General features: G+C 46.2%; 3 protein-coding genes across 3 annotated transcripts; 2 read left to right on the top strand and 1 right to left on the bottom strand.

Moving 5' to 3' along the window:
- Nucleotides 1-1,311: 1,311 nt before the first annotated feature.
- On the bottom strand, nt 1,312-5,251 carry LOC112893453 (F-box/LRR-repeat protein At1g67190). Its single transcript, XM_025960797.1, has 3 exons — nt 4,813-5,251; nt 2,935-4,400; nt 1,312-1,687 (listed from the first exon to the last, which is right to left on the bottom strand). The coding sequence occupies exon 2, from the start codon at nt 4,238-4,240 to the stop codon at nt 2,987-2,989; it is 1,254 nt and encodes a 417-aa protein (XP_025816582.1). The 5' UTR covers nt 4,241-4,400; nt 4,813-5,251; the 3' UTR covers nt 1,312-1,687; nt 2,935-2,986.
- A 1,149-nt stretch (nt 5,252-6,400) lies between these two features.
- On the top strand, nt 6,401-9,167 carry LOC112893454 (60S ribosomal protein L10a-like). Its single transcript, XM_025960798.1, has 6 exons — nt 6,401-6,482; nt 6,572-6,601; nt 7,282-7,501; nt 7,883-8,048; nt 8,552-8,757; nt 8,855-9,167. The coding sequence occupies exons 2-6, from the start codon at nt 6,597-6,599 to the stop codon at nt 8,906-8,908; spliced, it is 651 nt and encodes a 216-aa protein (XP_025816583.1). The 5' UTR covers nt 6,401-6,482; nt 6,572-6,596; the 3' UTR covers nt 8,909-9,167.
- Nucleotides 9,168-9,878: 711 nt separating this feature from the next.
- LOC112894845 (acidic endochitinase-like) lies at nt 9,879-11,264 on the top strand. Its single transcript, XM_025962673.1, has 2 exons — nt 9,879-10,425; nt 10,511-11,264. The coding sequence occupies exons 1-2, from the start codon at nt 9,935-9,937 to the stop codon at nt 10,914-10,916; spliced, it is 897 nt and encodes a 298-aa protein (XP_025818458.1). The 5' UTR covers nt 9,879-9,934; the 3' UTR covers nt 10,917-11,264.
- The last annotated feature ends 11,966 nt before the right edge of the window (nt 11,265-23,230 follow it).

Here is a 23,230-nt window from a genome sequence, read left to right as displayed (position 1 = left end):
TTGGTCAAGGCTGAAGTTCCAAAAGGCCTCCTGTTCATGTGCCGGAGGCCAGGGCCTCCAGTGAATCATTGCACAGTGCGTACGGAGGAGGAGCAGAAAAATACTATACTGTGTACCTGCCCAGTGCCAGTAGAAGGTCACCCTGTCCAATTCTTTGTTCAGAGATTCGGTAGATTTTGCAAATCTTTTGGCAAGAATAGGCCTGCACTCTATGGTCTAGTATCTCGTCTTCGCAGTTTTTTATTGGGCAGAGAACACTGCGGAATCAGCAAGTGAGATACACGCAAGAGCAGGGAGATGGGCATGCAGTTCCGGCGAATCATGCTTTGCCATCCGACAACGGCAAATTACGAAAGTGAAAACGAGACACCGCAGTTTTTTTTAAAAATAAAGAACAACACCCAGACAGACATCGCAACGACATAGTCTTGGATGGCACCACTTAAATCTCGTTCGTTGTCTTCTAGATTTTATCACCGGTAGCCTTTTTGTTTTGACATGACACACCAGTTGGAATTTCACGCTTAGTGGCAGGAATATGGATAATCCGAATGCTTCCACGGCCTGCATCTCCTACTTTTTTTATAAAAAAAACCCACTTGACTTGAGAGAGAAAAGAAAGATTTTGTGCTGGTGTGCTACTGGTTCATGCCAAGGCCACTACGAAATTCTCACCTGCAAACTTGTGTAGCAAAGCAACTAGCACAGAAAGGTCAACGGTTTGAACTTTCAGATCAACCATGTCTCATCGTATTCTATCAGGGAACAGGTCAAGAGAGAGAGAAAAATAGTATTCCAAGAGGACGAATTGCATGAGATTCTCATCATAGCAGCCAATGGATTAGTTTAGCAATGGAAAACAGACCAGGGTGGAACAAAACTTCAGTTTCTACATAAAATGGATAAAAATTAAATGATTCTACCCAAAACATCAAAAGCATAAGATACAGGCCTACAGAGATTATGTCAAACCAACCCAACCCAACCAAATCCAGAAAACGTTCAATAATGCAAGTTGTAAAACAAAAATATTTTGTGAATAGCAAGTGAACCTGCATCAATAGTGAGGAACATCTATTGGAAAGCCAGGCAGGACCCATAAATTCGATATGATCCACCATGGAATATGTTCTGTTCTAAACAACTGTAAAACAAAAACCCAAACGGGATAACAACACAAGATTTTATAACAAACCCCAGTCTGGATAACTAGGATTAGGCAGTGATGCTGCCCATATGGACTAATTAATTTATCATGGAATCCCTTGGAGTGGAATGTCAATGTAAAAAGCGACAACAGTAAATGACGAATTTCCAAAGAGAATCAATCATACACTTTACTGAGCATGAAGTCGCCAATTTACAATTTACCAATATTTAATGGTACCTTCAAAGAATTTGATTCAAGGTTAGTCTCATGAAAGTTTAAAACTCTAGCTATTATGTAACAAAGGCCAATAAATCTCAACATAAGCATTTCATTCCAGTCCGAAGAATAGAAAGGGGAGTATTTTTTTTCCAGAAATGGGAGCGCATTCTGTTCTCCAGCCTGCACTTAATGCATATTGGACAAGTGCAGGCATCTGTGAAGAGATCAGCACAAACTTTCTTTAACCATGTGGAGCGGACATGCACCTAGGATGAATTTACACTAGACAGTCCTCGAGATGTCGAATCAGAAGAAAATCTGCCAAATGAATAAAATGGAAAAAAAGGTTATACATCTATTGAATATAAAGGGAGCATACGATTGAGTGTGAAAGGGCACAACAAAAGAGAGCAATATTGCTCTTGAAGGGTGTGTTAACAGATGCTAAATCAACGGTAATAAAGAACAATATATACAACAAAACTTGTAGTTACTATGTAACTATGTAGCTCTACCAGTGTATACTTCCAAATAATGTTCCAAATGATAAAATGAATAAATAAGTCAAAGAATTACTATGTAGTAAAACTAGTGAAGCTACTTTAGGAGCATCATAATGTCAGGTACCTTGTTTAAAAGGCGAAACGTATGCACAGCTGATAAGCAGACTGTTACAAGAACTGTAATTTAGGTCAGGTTCTATAACAGAAGATGTTTGGACTATGGGAAAAAAATGGTTTGCCTGCCACCAGTCTTGTAAAATCAGAGTTTCTGGATATGACATCAGAAAAGATAGATGTGTAAGCTATGGTCTGTAATAGTGGCTTTCGTGGAAGTCACCAATTTTGAATCTCAATGCGTAAAACCATTTTTTTTTATCGAGGCCATACCCCCATTTCCATTACCAAAACGGAAATACCAGAAAGTTTACAGAACCGACAGAAGGGGGACAACAGGGGGGGGGGGGGGGGGATACGGTGACGAGAAGGGGAATGATAGGACAACTGACCTTCAGGGGGCCTATCGCCCTTACACCGAACATCTCACAGAATACCATAAAACCATTAATGATTAAAAAAACAACGTCTTCTTCCCTTTCTCTAAAAGTACTACATGAAGGTGAATAAGCTGCTCAAAAATAAAGTTGTTTGCCAATAACCATCACATAAACTAAACTAAGAGGCACAACTATCAGATAACAATTGTATTCAGGGAACGTTTGTTTCGATATGTCACATAAATATACACAATGCAGCCTTATCAATCAAGAAGAAACAAACCGCCAAATATAGCATTGGGATCCTTCCATAAAATAGCTTAATCCCTTGCTAATTCCATTATAAAATTACATCAAAATTCCAAGAGCCTGAAATTGAATAAGTTGTTTTGAAAATTTGTTTTTGGCACTAAGGATTTTGCGTTCAAAGACTCCTACAGGACAAACATGAGACCTTACAAACCATCTACAAAAAGTCAGTATCATGAAGAGATCACAAAAACTGTAATAAGACCATGCTGAATAAAATGATGTGATGCTACAAAAAGGAAAAGTTGGGAAAGGTTACCTGATGGCACGACTTCAACTGAACTAGGACTGCCAATTGAACCTAGTAGATGTCACTCATACTCAAATTGTACATCCACGTGCACGTACCTCCTCATGAGACAGACTATAAATGAGGTGAAGCTTGCTAGCATCTGGCGCTCTTCTCGTGTTTTTGCCTCAGAAAGAACACCATGAATAATAAGTTTCTTGAGATTTGGACACCTTTCAATCATACCAAACACCCAGGGTCCAAAGTGCTCACTTATTACAGTCCAACCAAGTTCCAGAACTGAGACATTCTCCAGTGGTGATGAACCCTGCAGGCTGTAGTGGAGCAACCCGTCTCGTAATTCATAGCTCAATGAAAGGTGCCTAAGAAGAGGAAATGAAACAGCTATTGTTTCTGAATCCACAATTTCATCCTCGTCATCAAATACAACACCCCAAAATCGTAGCATACGCAAGTTGGATGCTCTGGATATCATATTATAGAACTTTGGCCAGACTATTGTGAAGTTGCTCACATCTACTACCTCCAGATTATCAGTACTGTCCCCAATATCCAAATGTGTAACACTTACATCATCAATCTTAAGATGTTTTAGTGTTCCTTTCCCGATAAGCTCAAACAGATCAAGATTCAATGCATTCAAGTGTAGAACTTCCAAATTATCTGCATCAAGTATGATCTTATCTACACCTACTGATTTTGCGAAAAGAGACTTCAATGTATGGCTTGTGAGCTCCATTGTAGATTGTGGATCTGAAGTGACAACCTCAAGGACATCAAGTGCTAATAACTCTATCTTCGGGCAAGCAGCAACTAGAAGGCTCAGATCCAATGCTGAAATGCTGAAATGCCTCAGGGAAAGGGATTTCAGACAAGTGAACCTCTGATAGCTTGGTTCAACACCTGTGATTGTGTTATGGTCCAAATCTAGCACTTCGAGCTTCTGCCTGCCGCACTTTTCCAGAATGTTTACATTAGGTATTGTCCTGACATTGTAAGACAAGCTCCGGAGTGTCTCCCTGGTATACATGAGCCAGGCAATCACTGGTGCTGCAGAGAACTCATGGGTGTTATCTATATGAATCGAGAGGCATTGCAGCCCCATCGTCTGAAATATAGTCTGTGTGATGACAATCTCCAATTGACGTGTAGTCATGTCCCGAGGAAAGTCATCGGAGTTGAAAGACAGCAAACGAAGGTGCCTCCTGCAGGCATCCCGCCACTTCCGGCATACCGCAGAGGCAACCATGACATCACGTGCAACACCAAGATGGGAAAGAATGTTGCCAATGACTTCAACAGGGAGGTGCTCCATTTTTGGCACTCAAAGAACACCCAAAACTATCAAGTATAAAATCTAATAAAATCTAATGAAGAATTTTCTCCATAGCAACAAGGCAGTCTGCTAGTGTGGAGTTGCAAACATTTTCAGATGCCAATACTAATGCTCGTTAAGACCTCATCACCTTCCTTCCCTGTAAAATTGCAATTGATAATTAGCAACTAGCACCAGTGATTTAGTAAACATCATCTATAATTTCTCGAGACTTTGTAAAAGCTCAGCTTCCGCGACAGAGATGCTCAAATGTCCTGTAACGCCACGATTCACCCAACCTATTTTAAACTAACCGACACAAGCAAAATCAGAGTTGGGTGTAGTCGAGCGATCTACTACTGAGAAGACCCTGCTCAACCAAATCGAGATCATAATCGACTAAACACTGAAAATGGTACCATGCAGTTATTCGGTTGGAACGCAGAAGGGCGTATGGGATGATTCAATCTAGATAATTCACCACACAATTCTTTAATTCGATCATCGAGTTTGACTTCCAACCCGATAAAATGAGTAAGAGAGAAGTGAGGGCGAGGAGGGAGGGAGCCAACCTTGATTGGTATAGCAATACGACGACGCCGGGGCCAGTGGCAACGACCGCTCCGTGGCCGGGAACCCGGGCTTTGGCTGAGCGCCCTCGCCGGATCTGCGCACCGCAAGCCGGTCCGTCCTTGCAGGACCCCAGATCGACTTCATGCAATAGCCCGCGTCCAATTAATCGCGTCTTCCTCGTCTCAGGCTGACCCTAACACGCCGTCTTAGAGGACCCGTCACCGACGGGCCGGCGTGGAGACGCCGGCTGAGGGCCGGGAAGAGAGGCTACGGTGGCAGCGCAAGTCTCGAGGGAACAGGAGATGCGGCGCTGACTCTTGAGACCGGCGCGTCGGACAGGTCGCGGAATCGCGACCACGGCGGCGTCGCGGCGAGAGGAGAGAGGAGATGCGCATGGCGGCCCCTCCGCCCCACGGGTAAAGGAAAATGATCCGGCTGACGAGGCGTGGGCCGTTGTGCCCTCGGTAGAATGATCCGTAAATTCAACCCAAGAGGCCGAAGTTCCCTCGCGCGGAGGACAGAAAAAGCCCACACGGGTTCTTTTTTCTTTCGTTCTTTTTTTCTTTTTCATTCATCTAATATTTGCGACCCCTCAAAAAAAACCGATCTTTGCCATTACATTATACTTGTGTAGTATCTTTCAAAATCCGTAAAGCTTGATTCATTTTTTTGTGCAGCCTAACTCAACATTTTTATGTGCAAAACATTAAAATGGTACATCTAAAATGTTGGCTTCAACTCAATATTTCCATAGCTTGGCTTGGAATCTTGACGTTAAGCATTTTATGCGCCAAAAAAAATGAAATGGTGATGTTAAAATATTAAACATTTGCCATTTTATTTTTACACCATTAGTTTGCATCCAAAGTTGTGCCATGTGGTCTATTATTTAAGTTATGTCTACATATATGAATGCGCTACCATACACTGTATGTGGTAGCCGCAATGTTGTTCAACATACCTTTTTCCGAACAATTGTTTTACGAACTAAAATGGCGCGCAAGTAAATATTACCTGCCTATGAGTAAACTTTATAACTCCACCCAATTATATGCAGAGAAGCTTATGTGAAAAATAAAGGAATGTGAATACATAGACACGCCTTGCTTTCTGAATGACACGTACCATCGGTCCTCAAAATTGTTTGTTAGTGTCAGAGAGGTAACCAAACTATTGACTTTCACATTTTTATTCTTAAAATCGTTAATTGTGTCCTCAAGGTCCAGGTACCATTAATTAGCAGATGCTCGGCTGCATGGTATGCTAGGTTGTCAGCATGACCATGTCATTATGTCAGAGAGATGAAGAATGAGAGTGAGCAAAGGGTTGAGTTGGAGACTTGGAGCTCGTGTGTGCGCGCGGCTCGACCTGCAAGAATCGTTAGTCCGGATAGGAATGATCGGCTTCAAAACTTCTTGGAGTCTGTAAAAAAAATGTCCTATTCATTGCTTCCGGTCCTGTAAAGTTAAGCCCATCAGTTTAAAAAAGTAAGCCCATTAACTGACAAACAAAGGCCCATATTAAGCACTGGCCCACAGCCCGTCTACTAGTTCTCATAGCACGAACATTTTAGGGTTTAGCGGCCCGCCCCAGTATAAAACCACGCTCTTCCCCGCGTCGACCAATTCTAGGGTTTCCACTCTGCCGCGCCGCCTCCCCCTTCCTCGCGGTAAGCCGCCGCATCCCTCTTCCCCACGCATCCACTCCATTGCGTTTGTTCCATCCATCTCACCCGCCATCTTATCCATCTCTTCGCAGGAACGCTGCTCGCACCACCGGCGCCATGAGGTACGGCTGCGGTTTCTCTTCTGCTTGAGTCGCAGTTGCGTGTTGCATTCTGTGAGAGAACTGGCTGATATGTCTACAACGTGATGTGCCATTGGTTGCTAATCGCACCTTGTTGTTTACTGTCAATGATGTGGCTCGCAGTGTTTAGGAGTTTACCCGGTCCTCCTTTTTGTATCGTGTTATTTGGCCGATTTATCTCATAATAGTCTGATCCCCTTCTTAGATGGTACATTGCAATCGATATTTTCTTATTAGCTATTAGTAGTGTCCTTGCAGAAAGATTTGAATGGAAGTTTCCCCATTGGCAGTGGATCAACTATGCATGTCTTTTCCAGACGCGCAGTCATGCTCCATTTACCAATCCTGGTGCCAAAAAGTAATATGATTTTGGGAACAGGGCAGTCAAACAATATTAGCGATGGATTCATAGCACATTCCAGTAACTATGGAACTGGGGGCAAATGTCTAACACGCATACCTTCTCGTTTAAAGTTTTAAGGGACTTTGGCTATTTACTCTGTTTCTTTGGTACAGATAGTGAAAACAGGCTAGTGCAATCATTGGTGTTACCTTAATTTGATGTGTTTAGAAATGCTATGCTAAGATTTTTGTTGTCCGAAGCAAAATACTTAAAATGTTTTGTTCCATCATGCAACTAACTGTTTCCTGTCTTATTTCAGTAAGTTGCAGAGTGAAGCTCTGAGGGAAGCAATTGCCTCAATTACCAATGACTCTCGTGAGAAGCAGCGCAAGTTCGTTGAAACCATTGAGCTGCAGATTGGACTGAAGAACTATGACCCTCAAAAAGACAAGCGTTTCAGTGGTTCTGTTAAGCTGCCTCACATCCCTCGGCCTAAGATGAAGGTTTGCATGCTTGGTGATGCTCAGCACGTTGAGGAGGTATGTTATGCTTGTACCATTGTCCCCATGTTTTAGCATTGAATTGCTTATACTTGTAATTTAATCTTTTCTCTCTGTTTTTCGAATTTCTGCTTTGAGTGTCTGTTGTATTTGATTCAAACAATTTATCGAAAGAGTCTACAATTTCTGATTTTGTACTGTTACCTGTGACATGGCATGCTGTTCTGATACTTAATACATATTCTAAGCTTGAGCTATCAACATGCCCTGTTACATAAAATTGTATTTAGTAGCTCATTGTTAGTGCTTAATGCATATTCTAAACTCTGCCATCAACATGCTTGTTACACCATTTAGATCCAGCATATTTAGTTCCTGTGCTATTTCTGTTCTAATATGCTGTGGCAATATTCTCTTCAGGCAGAGAGAATAGGTCTAGACAGTATGGATGTGGAAGCCCTCAAGAAGATGAACAAAAACAAGAAGCTAGTTAAGAAGCTCGCGAAGAGATACCATGCTTTCCTTGCGTCTGAGGCTATCATTAAACAAATTCCTCGTCTTCTTGGACCTGGTCTTAACAAGGCAGGCAAGGACATCTACCTTTTTCATCTATTGCATTATATTGGCATGTTGTGACGGCATCCTCTGTTCATAGTATGATTTTTGGCACACTCAGTTACTTTCTCATCAACTATGAGAAAGACTGCAGAAATTTCTTGGTCTGCTATAAGCCTATAACATAGCAAACTTGTTCCTTGAATATTGAATTGTGTTTTTCTCTTCTGCTTTTGTAAAGTAATAATGTCATTTTGCATTCTTTTCATGCTATCATTTGGTTGAGCTCTTCACTACTATTGTTCTTGTGGAGCATATTGGTAATTTCTTTTTTTCAAAGAATGGCATGTTATAGATTAGGTTGGGTTTGCTGGTCTAGAATTGATCATCATGATCTTCACAACTCCATATGTTTGTACATGTATTGGAAATAATTGATCTTTACTTTTTATGGAAGCAAATTGCAGTTCTGATTTGTTAGCGCATTTTGTCTGGTCTTTTATTACTGTTACTCATCTTAAGTATTCGCTGCAGGAAAGTTCCCTACTCTGGTGACTCATCAGGAATCCCTTGAATCCAAGGTTAACGAGACTAAGGCTACAGTTAAGTTCCAGCTGAAGAAGGTGCTTTGCATGGGTGTTGCTGTTGGCAATTGCGGTATGGAAGAGAAGCAAATCTTCCAGAATGTGCAAATGAGTGTCAACTTCCTTGTGTCACTCTTGAAGAAGAACTGGCAGAATGTATGTGTCTCAATGTTCCGTGCTCCTGTTAAATTTTGTGCTTATCCCTGTTTGATGATCACTGATTTTATCTGGCACCTTATTTTTGTGTCTGCAGGTGAGATGCCTGTACCTGAAGAGCACTATGGGAAAGGTGTACCGTGTGTTCTAAATCCTTCTGTTAGGCTTGTAGAATTTCCAGGAGACTTGATTACTGGGGTACTTTTTGCTATTTTGTCTACCATCAAATTTTTGTGCTACAATTGAGGATTAAGGAGTTGAAACCCCATTGTCTTGTGCTAGATGTTTTCATTATTGATATCGAACCAATGGCAATGCCGTATTTCAGCATTTTGTCGCTGCCAATGCTCCCGATATGTGATGCCTGTATGGTCCTTTATTTGCCATTATTCTTGAACCTTTCGGCCGTATATTTTCCCCCCTGATTCCTCTCGGTTCCAATGGAATATTGCATTTTATCTTTTGGTTTGGTCATTGTTGCAGTCATGTTTGGTCGGTGCTGACATGTCACATGACCGTGGTAATTTTCATGCGTTCCCGATTGGATTAAGTGAATCTTGGTGTATCCGTGTAGGAACCTTGGAATATCCCAAATTGTGGTGTTTGGACTGTTGTCCACTTCTACATTGGGTTTCTCCATCTGAGGTTTGCCTAGTTTAAAGTTTTGCATCAAGCTGTAAATAATTCTAACAAGTAGAGTAAAGATAAAAACGAACGTACCCGTCACTGACCCATCGTTTGTTGGGACAGAGGGTGGGGCAGACACAAAGGCATACAGCTTAGAAGATACAGGAAGGACGCAAATTTTTGTCGCGTGTGCTGTTGCACTTCAGTTGCGTACGGTGAAGTGTTTCAGGTTTGAACTCAGCATCATCAATGATCTTCGCTCGCTGATCATCCGGACAAGTAAACAAATTGTGGAAGCTTAACGGCGCAACGAAATGTTCATCCATGTCGGCATTCCTTAACCGCGACCACTCACAGAAAAGGAGGACGCGCCACGGCACGAAACCTGACAAAAATTTCTCCCCTCGACAGACATTGCATTCGCAGCCGCTTGCCAAAAAAAACAGCTATAAAACGGAGTGCCGACTAAGCACACTTCGCCAACCATCACTACAGAACCAAAACAGAATTCCTACTAGTTGTGGCTAGCCTTGCTGGGCACGCTCAAGCCATGGCAGGCCGAGCTCTCACTTCCTTCCTGCTCACTGCAACCATCCTGGCGGCGCTCCTCGCAACATGCCACTCCGGCGGCATCGCCGTCTACTGGGGCCAGAACGACGGCGAGGCGTCCCTGTCCAAGACCTGCGCGTCGAGCAACTACAAGTTCGTCATCATCGCCTTCGTCTTCAAGTTCGGCAAGGGACAGACGCCGCAGCTCGACCTTTCCAGGCACTGCGACCCCTCGTCGGGCGGCTGCAAGGGGCTGAGTAAGGACATCCACTTGTGCCAGCGCCGCGGCATCAAGGTCCTGCTCTCCATCGGCGGCGCCGTCGGCAGCTACGGCCTGACGTCCGAGGGGGACGCGCGCGACGTGGCCGCGTACCTCTGGAACACCTACCTCGGCGGAACGTCGTCGTCCCGGCCCCTCGGCGACGCCGTCCTTGACGGCATCGACTTCGACATCGAGCAAGGCGGCGCCAAGTATTGGGACAGACTCGCCAGGTAAAATCACGCGGCTGCCTAGCTACTCGTCGTCGTTGCACGCTCTGATTAAGCACACGATGCTGACATGGCTGCACATCATCAGGGACCTGAAGAACATGGGCAAGAAGCATGGCGGCAAGGGGGTGCTGCTGAGCGCGGCGCCGCAGTGCCCGTTCCCGGACCAGTGGGACGGCGGCGCCATCAACACGGGGCTGTTCGACTTCGTGTGGGTGCAGTTCTACAACAACCCGCCGTGCCAAGCGAGCGCGGGCCGCGGCGCGTTCCTGGACGCCTGGAAGAGGTGGCAGTCGGTGCCGGCGGGGAAGATCTTCCTGGGACTGCCGGCATCCAAGGGTGCGGCGGGCACCGGGTTCGTGCCCGCCGGCGAGCTCAACTCTCGCGTGCTGCCGCTCATCAGGGGCTCGCCCAAGTACGGCGGCGTCATGCTCTGGTCCAAGTACTACGACGACCGCACGGGCTACAGCTCCGCCATCAAGAGCCACGTCTGATATTTGCCGTGAAAGGTCCATCGGCATACGCATGGTGTCGACAGATGGTTATCTTTGTGCTTGCTCGTGTTCGTCTGTCGACGTGTTACAGAGTTGGGAGAGATTTTTCTTTTGAAAGATCTGGACAGATCGTCCAGCATTCATGAATAAGGAGAAGAGAGTTTACAAAAGCGCCAGGGGTGCCAAGTTCAACTTCCTGCCCAGGCAGAGTGCTAGGGAGGCCAGAAAAGAAAAAAAACGACTACTCGCAAATGATTTTCTTTGAGTTGGGAGAGATTGTGTTCTGTAGTACAATGATTTTATTTTTGTACCATGTTGCGTTGTGTATTCCAGTACGTCTTCCAGATTCGTCTGTTTGTCACATGTAGAACGTACTAGGTACAACCGTAGAAGGAGTGCTGAACCTGCATGATCTGAGGCAAACATTAGCACAAAAAGGAATTGCAGCAACATCTTCCTGTTAGATTGATCTCAATCCGGATCGGTCCAACGACCGATCCAGAGTCCGTTAGACCCGCGCCCCGATCGGGGGCGCACGGCCAAGTCAATGGCAACATGGGCCCCCGTCGCGCAGCGCCACATTAAATAGTAGGTGGGGGCCGGGGCACACGGTACGAGGTTCGCCGCCGTGCCATAGCCCACCTAAAAACCCTAACGATCCGATCCTAAGGGGGGCGCTGAAGCGACGGGAAGCGCCGCCGCCGCCTCTGCACTCACGCCGGCGACTCTGCATCATCGCCGTCGACACTGCTCGACCTCACCACCGCTCGTGCGCCCTCGTCCACGACCCCGGTCGACTTCTCCCTCTACGTCATGGCCAACAACAGCGAGGCCGCAACTTCAACCGGTGGTACGGCATTTTCCCCATCTCTCTTTCTCCCTGTTTCTATCTAGATCAGTCAACATTGCTACCTTATTGGCCAATTACTGAGCTAATTCACGCTTAGTAGATCCTAAGTATATATCAATGGTATCAGTTTAGCCTCACTAATCGTAGTTAGCCTCGGGTAAGAGAGACAGAGCATTTAGAAGGAGGGGAATAGCATTAATCCGAAATAAATTGCAAGGCAAGTAAGAAGAAATCGAGTCAAACCCTTCGGGGTGAAAGCACCCGACCACCCCGTGCTAACCCTAACCCTAGCACACGCCCCAAATCGAGCAAGAAAGAACCCTACCTTGCCACCGGGAGCTCCTACTCCACGGGTAAGCGCCGCCGCCGCCACTGCAGCTCCGGGATCCATTCCGAGCCGCACCATCCCGAGCTCCTCGAGCTTCAGATCTTCACCGTGCCTCGCGCGCGGGCTAGCTAGCCACCTCGGGCCCACTCGACGGCGGCGCGCTCACACACAGGCGAGCGCGCTCGCCAGCGAGGAGGCCCGCGGCGGCGCTATTGCCTCGGTCGCCGTCGCGAGGAGAAGTGTAACATCCCAGTTTTCATCACTATTGAAAGAAATGCAAAGTAAGGGTGTTTGCGTAATTTTATAAAAGTACAAGTCCTTTTATGCAAATATTTGATTCACAAAAGTAACTTTTAAATCTACTCAGGACTAAAGTGTAAAAATGCGAGTCATGTTTATCCAACCATTATGACAAGCCTATCCCGTCATAATGACATGTCTATCCAACCATTATGACAAGCCTATCCCGTCATAATGACATGTCTATCCAACATTTATGACGAGTCTATCCCGTCATCATGACGTGTCATAAATGCTTGCATTTAGGTCCTGAGTTTTATAAAGTTTTACTCTTTAGGACAAAAGCAATTCAAATCCGACTTTTATTCTAAAAATTCATGTGTAAAAACATAAGTTTTGAGTTTTTGAATTTGAGCCCTAAAGCAATGTTGTAGAGTTCGAAAAACTCTTCAACTTTCGTTTTGGGCATTTCTTCATTTGAGTTTTGGATTGATGGGAAATTTCGCCTTACAGATGAGCCCCTGCAGTTTTCTGAAATTGCGCATAAGTCCTTGGGGAATTCGATTTCCCTTTCCCCTCTGTTTTCCTTCTCCGGTGCTTTCTTTATCTTCACTAGCAACACCATCCCCCTTGATCTATAAATAGGACCCCACCCCCTTTTCTTTTGCCATCCACCCATGAGCAAGTTAGATAAGTTGTGGTAAGCTTAGTGTTGGACTAGCCACTTAAGGTTGTGCGTTCCTTCGTGACTTTGTCGCTCCAATAAGGTACGTGTTAGTCTCCTGGTTAAGCTGGAGTACTTAGTATATAGGTTGTGATTCATCTGTTGGTAGACTCCACCTCGCCATAAATCAGGGTCGTCGCACACAGCGCCGGCCGAGATATTTTTCCGCCGCGCGAACCGCCTCACCTCATTTAAAAAGGAAGCCGACGCACCTCCCTGCCGTCCCCACCCGTGCTCGCTTTCGCTCGCGCACGCGCGACACACCGGCCCCACGACGGGACCGCGCACTGCCGCCGACACCGCGCCGTGCCGCCCACCTCCGCGTCCCCACCTTGCCCACGCCGCTGCAGCGTCCTCGCCGGCTTTGCCGCCTCGACGCTCGCGTCTTCAGTGCTGCCACTGTGGGAGCTGTCGGCGAGCTGCCGCAGCCCATGCCGTCGCCTGTCCCTGTGCGACGCCGCTGCTGCTCTCCCCGCCTATAAAAGGAGCGAGGCCGTGATGAACTCCGTCATCAGCCAAAGCACACCGAGCCGCCTCACTTCGCTAGCTAAACCACTTCTCCCGAGCCCAGTTCACTCACGAGACGAAGCTCCAACAGTTGATCCTCTCCTCAAATCATGTACTATCTATTTCCCCTATTTTCATCTCCATTTGAACTTATTTTAAAGCTTGCTTGTGTTTGTTGCCGGTTGTGCCGTTTCCGCCGTAGATCACGGAGTGATCGAGGAGGAGCCGTCCAAGGAGTACGAAGGCCAGTACAGCGGGCCGGAGCTAGAAGACCCGTACCGCGAGCAGGAAGCCGCCGCCGTCGCCGACGCGTACGTAAGCGAAGGCAAGTTTCATCGACCCCTACGTGAGCGGTTGCATCCATGTGAGGACGTCTAGTTGTAGCTCTGGTTTAGGATCGATTACATATACTGATGCTTGAGTGATTGAGTGTGCTCATACATGCATGTGAGTAGTTATGCATATCCAGAGTTGAGACTAGGATATGAAGGGGTTTGGTTGAGGCTAGGGCAGCTGGGTATGCTGGAGCCGGCGCTACCGTGGTGGTAGACTGGCAGGTGAGCGCTACCGTGGAGGTAGGCTCGAGTTGATATGTTGAGAGATGGTTGCTGCCCTGGTGAACCATAAGGACCGAGTTGTTTTGACATCTCACCTAGCTTACTTTAGTACGACCACAGGTTCCGTTATGGGCCGGACTTAGCCTAATCCCACTGGTTAGCCTGGCGGTCGCAGGGATGGTTCACGGGTATAGACCATTGGGGTCAGGACCCGAGGGTTGTGCGGCCGGGCTGGGGCGTGACCACGGCTGGGTGTCGGCTATGTCGGTTGTCCGTTCGGGCAGTCGAGCTTGTGGGCACAGTGTACGACCTCTGCAGAGTGTAGAATCCATTCGAATGGTCCGTGTCCACGGAATGGACAGGCTACGGTGTGGTCCTGACAACTAGTGAGCTACCTACTGTGGGTTGTGTCGGGAAGAGTTGCATACTATAAGTTGCATCACTAATGCTTTGTGCTTAATGTGCATCGTGCATGTCATTCCCCTCCCGTAGGGTGAGGTGGAACTTGCTGAGTACTTTTGTACTCACCCGCTTATGACTTGTTGCAGAGGATCCTGATTTCGTGCCTGAGGAAGGCGAGTAGTTCGTGCCCTATACCCAAGTCTGGAGTGGTGCCGTTGTGGTAGAAGCCCCCATGTCCGATGAAGAGTTTACCCTTGCGTTTATCATCGCAACTATTGTATTTCTAGTTTATATTATTATTGTAATCGAACGTATTAAATAAGGCTATGTATGACTGTGGCACCACTTGTGTAATGTATTTTCACCAGGGACTGTTTTCTGGTGTTTAAATACATGTTTAGCTCCGGTTGTTTAGGCCGGGGCGTTTCAAGAAGGCAGGCGAGAGCGGCTGGGGGAGGAGCGGGCGACGAGCGAGCGAATGAGCTAGGGTTAGGGCGACGCGCTCAAGGGGGGGGGGTTTGATCCACTGCAAACCGCGCGTGACCGTCGATGCTGATCCGACGGTCAGCGGCCGTCAGGGGGCGCTCGGGCCGCTTTTGGCCCAGGCGGGAAGCCGTTTTCCCGGCCCAGGCCCAGGTTGCGGCCTGGTGCGCGGGGAAGCGCCTCGCGCGGGCGTTTGGCCGTGCTGGGCCGGGCTGCGATGGGCCGTTTTGGGCCCAATTTTGGCGTATTGGGTCGGATGAACAGTAAGATTTAATATTTTTTTCAGAAAAACTTTTCCAACACTTCATGTAAGTTCTGATCTCCGTTTTAAATTTTACCAACGTGAATTTTTCTATGGAGAGATTGTAAGTAAGAAAGTTTCTGAGTACAAATTATTTTTCCGCTGCAAATTTAATTAAGTCATATATCCTTTAATTATTTTAGATCCAACGAGATATTATAATTAAAGGAGTCAGTTTTCAGTTTTTTCTCCAGTTATAATATTGTTATTTTCTGACCAACGTTGATAATAGCAGTATTATAATTTTTAAGTAAGTTTTCCATGCATTTGCTCTAATTCTGCCCAACGGTGTTTTAGAATTAATGCAGCTAGTTAATTGTATATCTTAATATTGACCAACGTTAAATTGAGATATGCAATTATTGTTTCATACAAGCAGTTCTCACCCTTCTTGATTTAAAATTTTAGGATCTAATGCAATGACCTTCATTAATGCTATACCGCCGTTGGATGGTTCCAACTACGGGATATGGGCTCAGAAGCTAGAAGTGGCTCTCGCACTCTCAGATATTGACTTAGCTATCACCTCACCGTTTCCCGTTGGTCCTGAGGAACTGGTGAGGGATCCAGAAGAGCTCTCTGCCACTTGGCAAGCTCGTCAGAGAGAACATGCAAATGTTCAAATGAAGTACGATCTTGAGAGTGCAAAATGGAACTCTTCCAACAGAAAGTGTTTGATGGTTATCAAGAGTTCCATTATAGACAGTATCAGGGGAGCAATCCCAGATTGCGCCACCGCAGTCGAGTACTTAAAGAAAGTTGAGAGTCAATTTGTTGGCTCTTCAAAAGCGTATGCTCAAACTCTGATTCAGAGGTTAGTTAATGATAAGTACACTGGCGGTGGTGTGAGAGAGCACATACTGAAAATGAGCAATATGGCATCTAAGCTCAAACCTATGGACATGGAGCTTCCTCATGCTTTTATTGTCCATTTGGTTCTGGCTTCTCTGCCAAAAGAGTTTGAGACTTTTATTGTTAACTACAACATCAGCCCAGAGATATGGGATTTAGAGAAGCTCATTGCGATGTGTGTGCAAGAAGAGGAAAGACTCAAAGCCTCGCATGGTGACACGCTCAACTATGTTAGGCACAACAAAAGAAACAACTCTTCGGATAAAAACACGAGGCCACAAGGGAAACCTCAGTTCAAACGAGGTTTCACTTCTTCTTCTTCTTCTTCGACTCACCCAGGCAAGGGTGCAAAGAAAGATCAACCACACATTGAAAAAGATCAATGCATGTGGTGTCACAAGACGGGACACTACAAGAAAGATTGCCCAGATTTTCTACGGCATTTAATTAAGAAAGGTGAGGATGTTATCACATTTATAGATGAGACCCTGTATGTAAGTTTTTCTAAATCTACTTGGTGGATTGACTCAGGTGCAACTGTTCATGTTGCTAATTCTTTGCAGGGTATAAGTACAAAGACGATGCTACAAAGAGGGGATAGATGGCTGAAAGTCGCCAATGGAGTTAGAGCCGACGTTGAAGCAGTTTGTCAACTCACGTTAGAATTAGAGAATGGCTTTAAACTCCAGTTACATAATGTTCTTTATGTACCCTCTTTGTCTAGAAATTTAATTTCAGTATCATGTTTGGCAGATGATGGTTATAAGTGTCATTTTGGCAAAGAACAATGTGAGATTATATTTGAAAGTCAGTGTGTTGGTCTTGCCATGCGACAAGACAAACTTTGTATGTTTCCTATGCATGAGACTGTGAATTCTGTTAGCAATACTACGAGTATTGAACGCACGACTAACGACGCAAGAAATAAGCGCAAACGATGCGACAACGAAAATTCAGCGAAATTATGGCACTGTCGTTTAGGCCATATTTCGAGGGGGAGAATTGAGAGATTAATTAAAGAAAATATTCTCCATCCGGTAAATTTTTCTAATGAAGAATATTGCATCGATTGCGTTAAAGGAAAGTACGTTAAGAAAATAAAGAAAGGAGCCAAACGCAGTTCAGGGGTTTTGGAGATAGTGCACACAGATATCTGTGGTCCATTTCCCATAAAGTCTGTAGACGGTTATGATTCGTTCATAACGTTTACGGATGATCATTCGCGTTATGGATATATTTATCCAATTAAAGAAAGATCAGAAGCGTTAGATAAATTTAAGATTTTTAAGGCTGAAGTAGAAAATCAGCAAAATCTTAAAATAAAAATAGTAAGATCTGACCGTGGAGGTGAGTACTACGGTCGTCACACCCCGTATGGCCAAGTTCCTGGACCCTTTGCAAGGTTTCTACAGGAAAATGGAATAGTAGCCCAGTACTCTACACCGGGCGAGCCTCAGCAAAATGGAGTCGCTGAAAGACGTAACCGTACCTTAATGGATATGGTGAGAAGTATGCTAAGCTACTCCACATTACCGATTAATTTATGGATGGAGGCGTTAAAAACCGCCATTCATATTCTTAATCGCGTACCGAGTAAGTCGGTGCCTAAAACACCGTATGAGTTGTGGACAGGGAGAAAACCCACACTAAATTATTTACATGTGTGGGACTGTCCAGCTGAGGCGAAAGTATTTAATCCAAATATCGGAAAGTTAGACCCTAAGACAGTAAGTTGCCATTTTATTGGCTATCCAGAAAAGTCAAAGGGTTATCGTTTCTACTGTCCTAATGGATATACAAAGTTCGTAGAAACGAGACACGCTGTCTTTTTGGAGGATCAGATGATGAGGGGGAGCACGGTAGCTCGACAGATTGACCTTGAGGAGAAGCGGGTTTTCGTACTTACTCCGATGATCCAAGATCCATTTTTCGTGTTGCCTGTTGCTGCTTCACCTACGGTGTCAACACCTGTCGTTAGTTTTTCACCAGTTGCTGCCTCACCTATGGTGCCAGCACCTGCTGTTAGTTCTCCAGTTGCGGCGACAAGTCAGAGTCAGAAACCTGTCCTTCAGGATCCGATAGAAGCGGTAGCCGCACATCAGGGGGAGCAACAACAGCCCCAAGTAGAAGAAGTGCCAATAGCTGAGGCACCGAGAAGGTCTCAAAGAACGAGAAAGCCCGCTATTTCGAACGATTATCAAATCTACAATAGCGAGGAAATTCAGATGGAGGGTGACCCCACTTCATTTGAAGAAGCCATGAGAAGCGTTCATTCATCTAAATGGTTGGAAGCCATGAAAGATGAAATGAAATCGATGAGTACCAACGACGTTTGGGATCTAGAAGAAATTCCTAAAGGAGCCAAAACAGTAGGCTGTAAATGGGTCTACAAGACAAAATGTGACTCCAAAGGGAATATAGAAAGATATAAAGCGCGACTTGTGGCGAAAGGCTTCATGCAACGAGAGGGGATAGATTACAATGAAACTTTTTCTCCGGTTTCATGTAAGGATTCTTTCAGGATTATAATGGCGTTAGTGGCACATTATAATTTAGAGTTACATCAGATGGACGTGAAGACGGCGTTCCTCAACGGGAACCTTTATGAGAATGTTTACATGGCACAGCCGAAAGGTTTTGTCGTGGAAGGAAAAGAAAAGATGGTATGTCGTCTAAAGAAATCCATTTATGGATTAAAGCAAGCCTCCAGACAGTGGTATTTGAAATTCGATGAAACCGTAAGAAAGTTTGGTTTCAAAGAAAATGAGGAGGACAACTGCATTTATGCAAAATTTAAGAATGTAAAATTCGTTTTCCTTATTTTATATGTGGATGATATTCTGATTGCTTGCAGCGAGATTGATCTGCTGTTAGAGATAAAGAAATTCTTGTCCTCAAAGTTCGATATGAAAGATTTAGGTGAAGCTTCATTCGTTTTAGGAATTGAGATTCACCGAGACAGAAACAAGGGGGTTTTAGGATTATCGCAGAAAGCATACCTAGAAAAGGTACTAAAAAAGTACGGTATGCATTCGAGTAAGCCAACACCTGCTCCTATAGTCAAGGGCGATAGTTATGGGAAATTTCAATGTCCCAGAAATCAGTACGAAATTGATCAGATGAAAGCGGTACCATATGCTTCAGCTGTCGGAAGCCTACAGTATGCTCAAGTATGTACGCGCCCTGGCTTAGCTTTTGTCACCGGGATACTTGGCAGATTCCAGAGTAATCCAGGGATAGAACACTGAAAAATGGTTAAGAAAGCTTTGCGTTATGTGCAAGGAACGAAAGACCTCATGCTAACATACAGGAGATGTGAATCTCTAGTGATAGAGGGTTATTCAGACTCAGACTTTGCGGGAGATAAGGATGACAGAAAATCCACGTCAGGCTATGTGTTCACTCTCGCAGGTGGAGTTATATCGTGGAAAAGCTCCAAACAGACAGTCACTGCATCATCTACGATGTATGCGGAATTTATAGCTTGTTACGAGGCATCGGGGCAGGTTAAATGGCTAAAGAAATTTATACCCGGATTAAGAGTGATTGACAGCATAGAAAAACCACTAAAGATGTACTGCGACAATGAGCCTGCAGTATTTTACGCTCACAACAACAAGTCGAGTGGAGCTGCCAAACACATCGACATAAAATTTTATGTTGTTAAAGAGCAAATCCAGGATCATACAATCAGTCTTGAGTATTTGAGCACAAAGAAGATGTTAGCGGATCCGCTCACAAAAGGCTTACCGCCCAATGTGTTCAGAGAACACTTAGCCGGCATGGGTTTACGGGAAAGCCTATGATTCCTGGACAGTAAGGGCCCAAAAGTACGGTTCTGTTTCAAACGGAAAAGTATGTTGTGGCTGTTTATCCAATAGTAATAACTGTTGAGACGAGGCATGCTCAACATATTAATCTGAATGAAATTGGACGAAAGAAGTGAGTAAGTTGGTAGAGATCAAAGGGGAGAATGTTAGATTGATCTCAATCCGGATCGGTCCAACGACCAATCCGGAGTCCGTTAGACCCGCGCCCCGATCAGGGGCGCACGGCCAAGTCAATGGCAACGTGGGCCCCCGTCGCGCAGCGCCACATTAAATAGTAGGTGGGGGCCGGGGCACACGGTACGAGGTTCGCCGCCGTGCCATAGCCCACCTAAAAACCCTATCGATCCGATCCTAAGGGGGGCGCTGAAGCGACGGGAAGCGCCGCCACCGCCTCTGCACTCACGCCGGCGACTCTGCATCATCGCCGTCGACACTGCTCGACCTCACCACCGCTCGTGTGCCCTCGTCCACGACCCCGGTCGACTTCTCCCTCTACGTCATGGCCAACAACAGCGAGGCCGCAACTTCAACCGGTGGTACGGCATTTTCCCCATCTCTCTTTCTCCCTGTTTCTATCTAGATCAGTCAACATTGCTACCTTATTGGCCAATTACCGAGCTAATTCACGCTTAGTAGATCCTAAGTATATATCACCTCCGTCAGGTTCAAATACCACAAAGGGCGAGAGGAGAGGGATTTGTTTGGACAAGGGCCATCCTCTTCGCGGACGTGCTCTCGTGTATCATCACAGGACACGACGAGAACGCATTACAGACAAACCTGCCAAGGCCGTGCGTGAGCTTAAGCGCGCGCGCATGGTTGCTCGACTCGGCGAGCTTGCTTGGCTCCGATGACCGCCATGGAGCCATCTTGGGGACTTGCTGCGGCCTGCGGGAGCACATTTTCAAGGCCTAGGGCTTGACTGCTTCGGATGGTGATGGGGCTTTCCGCTCCCGGGTGGCACGGAAGGTCAGGAGGGCAGTGAAGGCGGCGGCCGTCGCCGAGGAGCCCAGGAGCGGAGGGACTGAGATCCCAATCGGAGAAAGAGAAGGCATTTTGCAAATATAAGGGATTATTTGTAACTATGCGGATCGCGCCAAACCAGGGAGTAATTTGAAAATAACCGGATCGGGATTAATAATCGCGATCTAAATTAGAGGGTATTTTGAAAATAACCAGGGATCTATATATCAATTAAGGGAGCGTTTTGTAATATTTCGGGCCGGCACCAGGGGAGCCGGCGACCAGCGCTCGCCCCTTCGCGCTGCATCTCCCACGAGATTATTTCAGCTTTGCGCCGCCATCCTCTGCCTCCGGCTGACAGATATTAGGGATCGACTAAGCGACAGTTAGCTTGGTAATTAGCCAAACAAGATAGCATTGGTGACTAACCTAGAGAGAAACAGAGAGAGAAAAATGAAAAAGATGCCGTACCCCCGGTTGATGAGCCGGCATCGCCATTGCTTGCCATGGCGATGGAGAATCCAAGCCGTAGTCGAAGACGAGGGAGGAAGAGCCAGCGGTGATGTCGAGGAGAGGCGGCGGCGTGGATGCAGAGACGGCGGCGTGGACGCAGAGGCGGCGGCGCTTCCCGTCGCTTCAGCGCCGCACTTAAATCGGATCGTGCTAGGGTTTTTAGGTGGGATTACGGCAACGCGGCGAACTTCGTCGTGCGTGCCCCGGCCCCCACCTTTCCTTTTATTGTGGCGCTGCGCGACGGGGCCCACACGCCATTGGGTTGGCCGTGCGCCCCCAATCAGGACGCGTAACGGTCTCCGGATCGGTCGTTGGACCGATCCGGGGACGAGATCAAACTAACACCGGCCACCCTCGCCAGCGACGAACGGCCCTAAAATCCCCCAAACCAGAAGATCAGATCCCGCGATGCCCCCTCGCCGTGAAGGACGAATCACACTAGCACTACATACTTGCAGGCTACAGCTCGGCGGTGAGTGGCGGCGTTTGACTTCCCGCTGTTGCTGCACGCCTGCACCCAACGGTGAGTGTGGACTGGCAGTGGCAGGAGACCGCTGCCCGGACTGGCAGTGGCAGGAGACCGCTGCCGTAGGCTGCGGCGGCGGGTTGGTAGGACGCGTGGGCATCAATCCGCCTGGTCAGACCCATGAGCTCTACTGCGCGATGGGACGGTTCTCAATTCTCATGGTGGCTGGAAGAGGTGCTCAGGCAGTCAGGGCTGCATTGTAATTGTCGACCTGATCCAATGGCAGCTATGTTGACTATTTCGGTCTGCAGATTGCGTTGCAGGCCGATTGCCATTCAGAACCCGACCTTTTCAACTTCCACCCTCATTTCAGTTTTGCGGTTCATGGAAATTTTTTGTATCCAGCGAGTTGGTTGAAATGGGCAGGGGACACCGGGATAGACAGCCTTCTGCTCCATTATCAGTGGCGTCACGGCCAACGCAACAGGTTTTTGAAGGAATAGGAGCTTAGGTGGTGATAGCTTTGGTGATGCAATGTCCAACAGTGACAGACAGGCTGAGTGAGTTTTTCCCCCAGTTAGCTCACAGTCAAAGAGGCTGATAAGAGAACCAACCTCCTATATACATCACAAGATTTGGTCCATACAGATACATGGGCACGGGCAAGAAAATTGATTCATTCAGTGAAGAACATGTCAGGTAGCCTATGAAAGATGAGGAATATGCTTAAGCAAATTGCAAGCAAGATGATAACAAAACAATTTCAGAGAAACAAAGGCATTCTCAAGGTGATTGTGTTAAATTTTTCAATTGTAGCTCTTTCAGAATTGTACATGCTTAAGCGTCAATGTACTGAAGAAATTGTAAAAAGAGATGCCAAACTGAATTCCGAGGTTTTCCATGGAACAGCCCTCAGTGTACTAAATAAATCTGGAATGCTCTCACTGAGTACACGAACGCTGAATGAAATAAAAAAAAACTTTCATAGTGTCAGATGCGATGGAATTAGAATGCACTGATGACCCTTGACACAGAAACAGGCGGAGAGGTTTGACCACTTGTTGGTTGCAGTGCTATGATCAGATGCATTTGAATTGCTCAGTTGTGTTGGTTTATCTTGCTCGGTCCAAAGTGGAGCGTATTACAAATTTCAGATTTTGGACAGCTTCAGCATGTGCAACGACAGGACGAATGCTCCATGTTTTCATGACATCATGAATGAAAAGAAGGAATGCAAACCATGTAGGCAGAAAAGAAGTTGGTCAAAAATGGAGAGCAAATTTTGCCGCACGCCATGT

This window comes from Panicum hallii, chromosome 5 (genome assembly GCF_002211085.1).
Source record: "Panicum hallii strain FIL2 chromosome 5, PHallii_v3.1, whole genome shotgun sequence".
Taxonomy (NCBI): Eukaryota; Viridiplantae; Streptophyta; class Magnoliopsida; order Poales; family Poaceae; genus Panicum; species Panicum hallii.
This window is presented reverse-complemented; position numbering and strand designations above follow the sequence as displayed.

Bases quoted from the DNA above. Each gene is read 5' to 3' on its own strand.
- LOC112893453 (XM_025960797.1), bottom strand. From the start codon at position 4,240: ATGGAGCACCTCCCTGTTGAAGTCATTGGCAACATTCTTTCCCATCTT.
- LOC112893454 (XM_025960798.1), top strand. The intron at 8,049-8,551 runs GCAAGGACATCT...TATTCGCTGCAG, and splicing joins ACCTGGTCTTAACAAGGCAG to GAAAGTTCCCTACTCTGGTG. The intron at 8,758-8,854 runs GTATGTGTCTCA...TTGTGTCTGCAG, and splicing joins TGAAGAAGAACTGGCAGAAT to GTGAGATGCCTGTACCTGAA.
- LOC112894845 (XM_025962673.1), top strand. From the start codon at position 9,935: ATGGCAGGCCGAGCTCTCACTTCCTTCCTGCTCACTGCAACCATCCTG. The intron at 10,426-10,510 runs GTAAAATCACGC...GCACATCATCAG, and splicing joins TATTGGGACAGACTCGCCAG to GGACCTGAAGAACATGGGCA.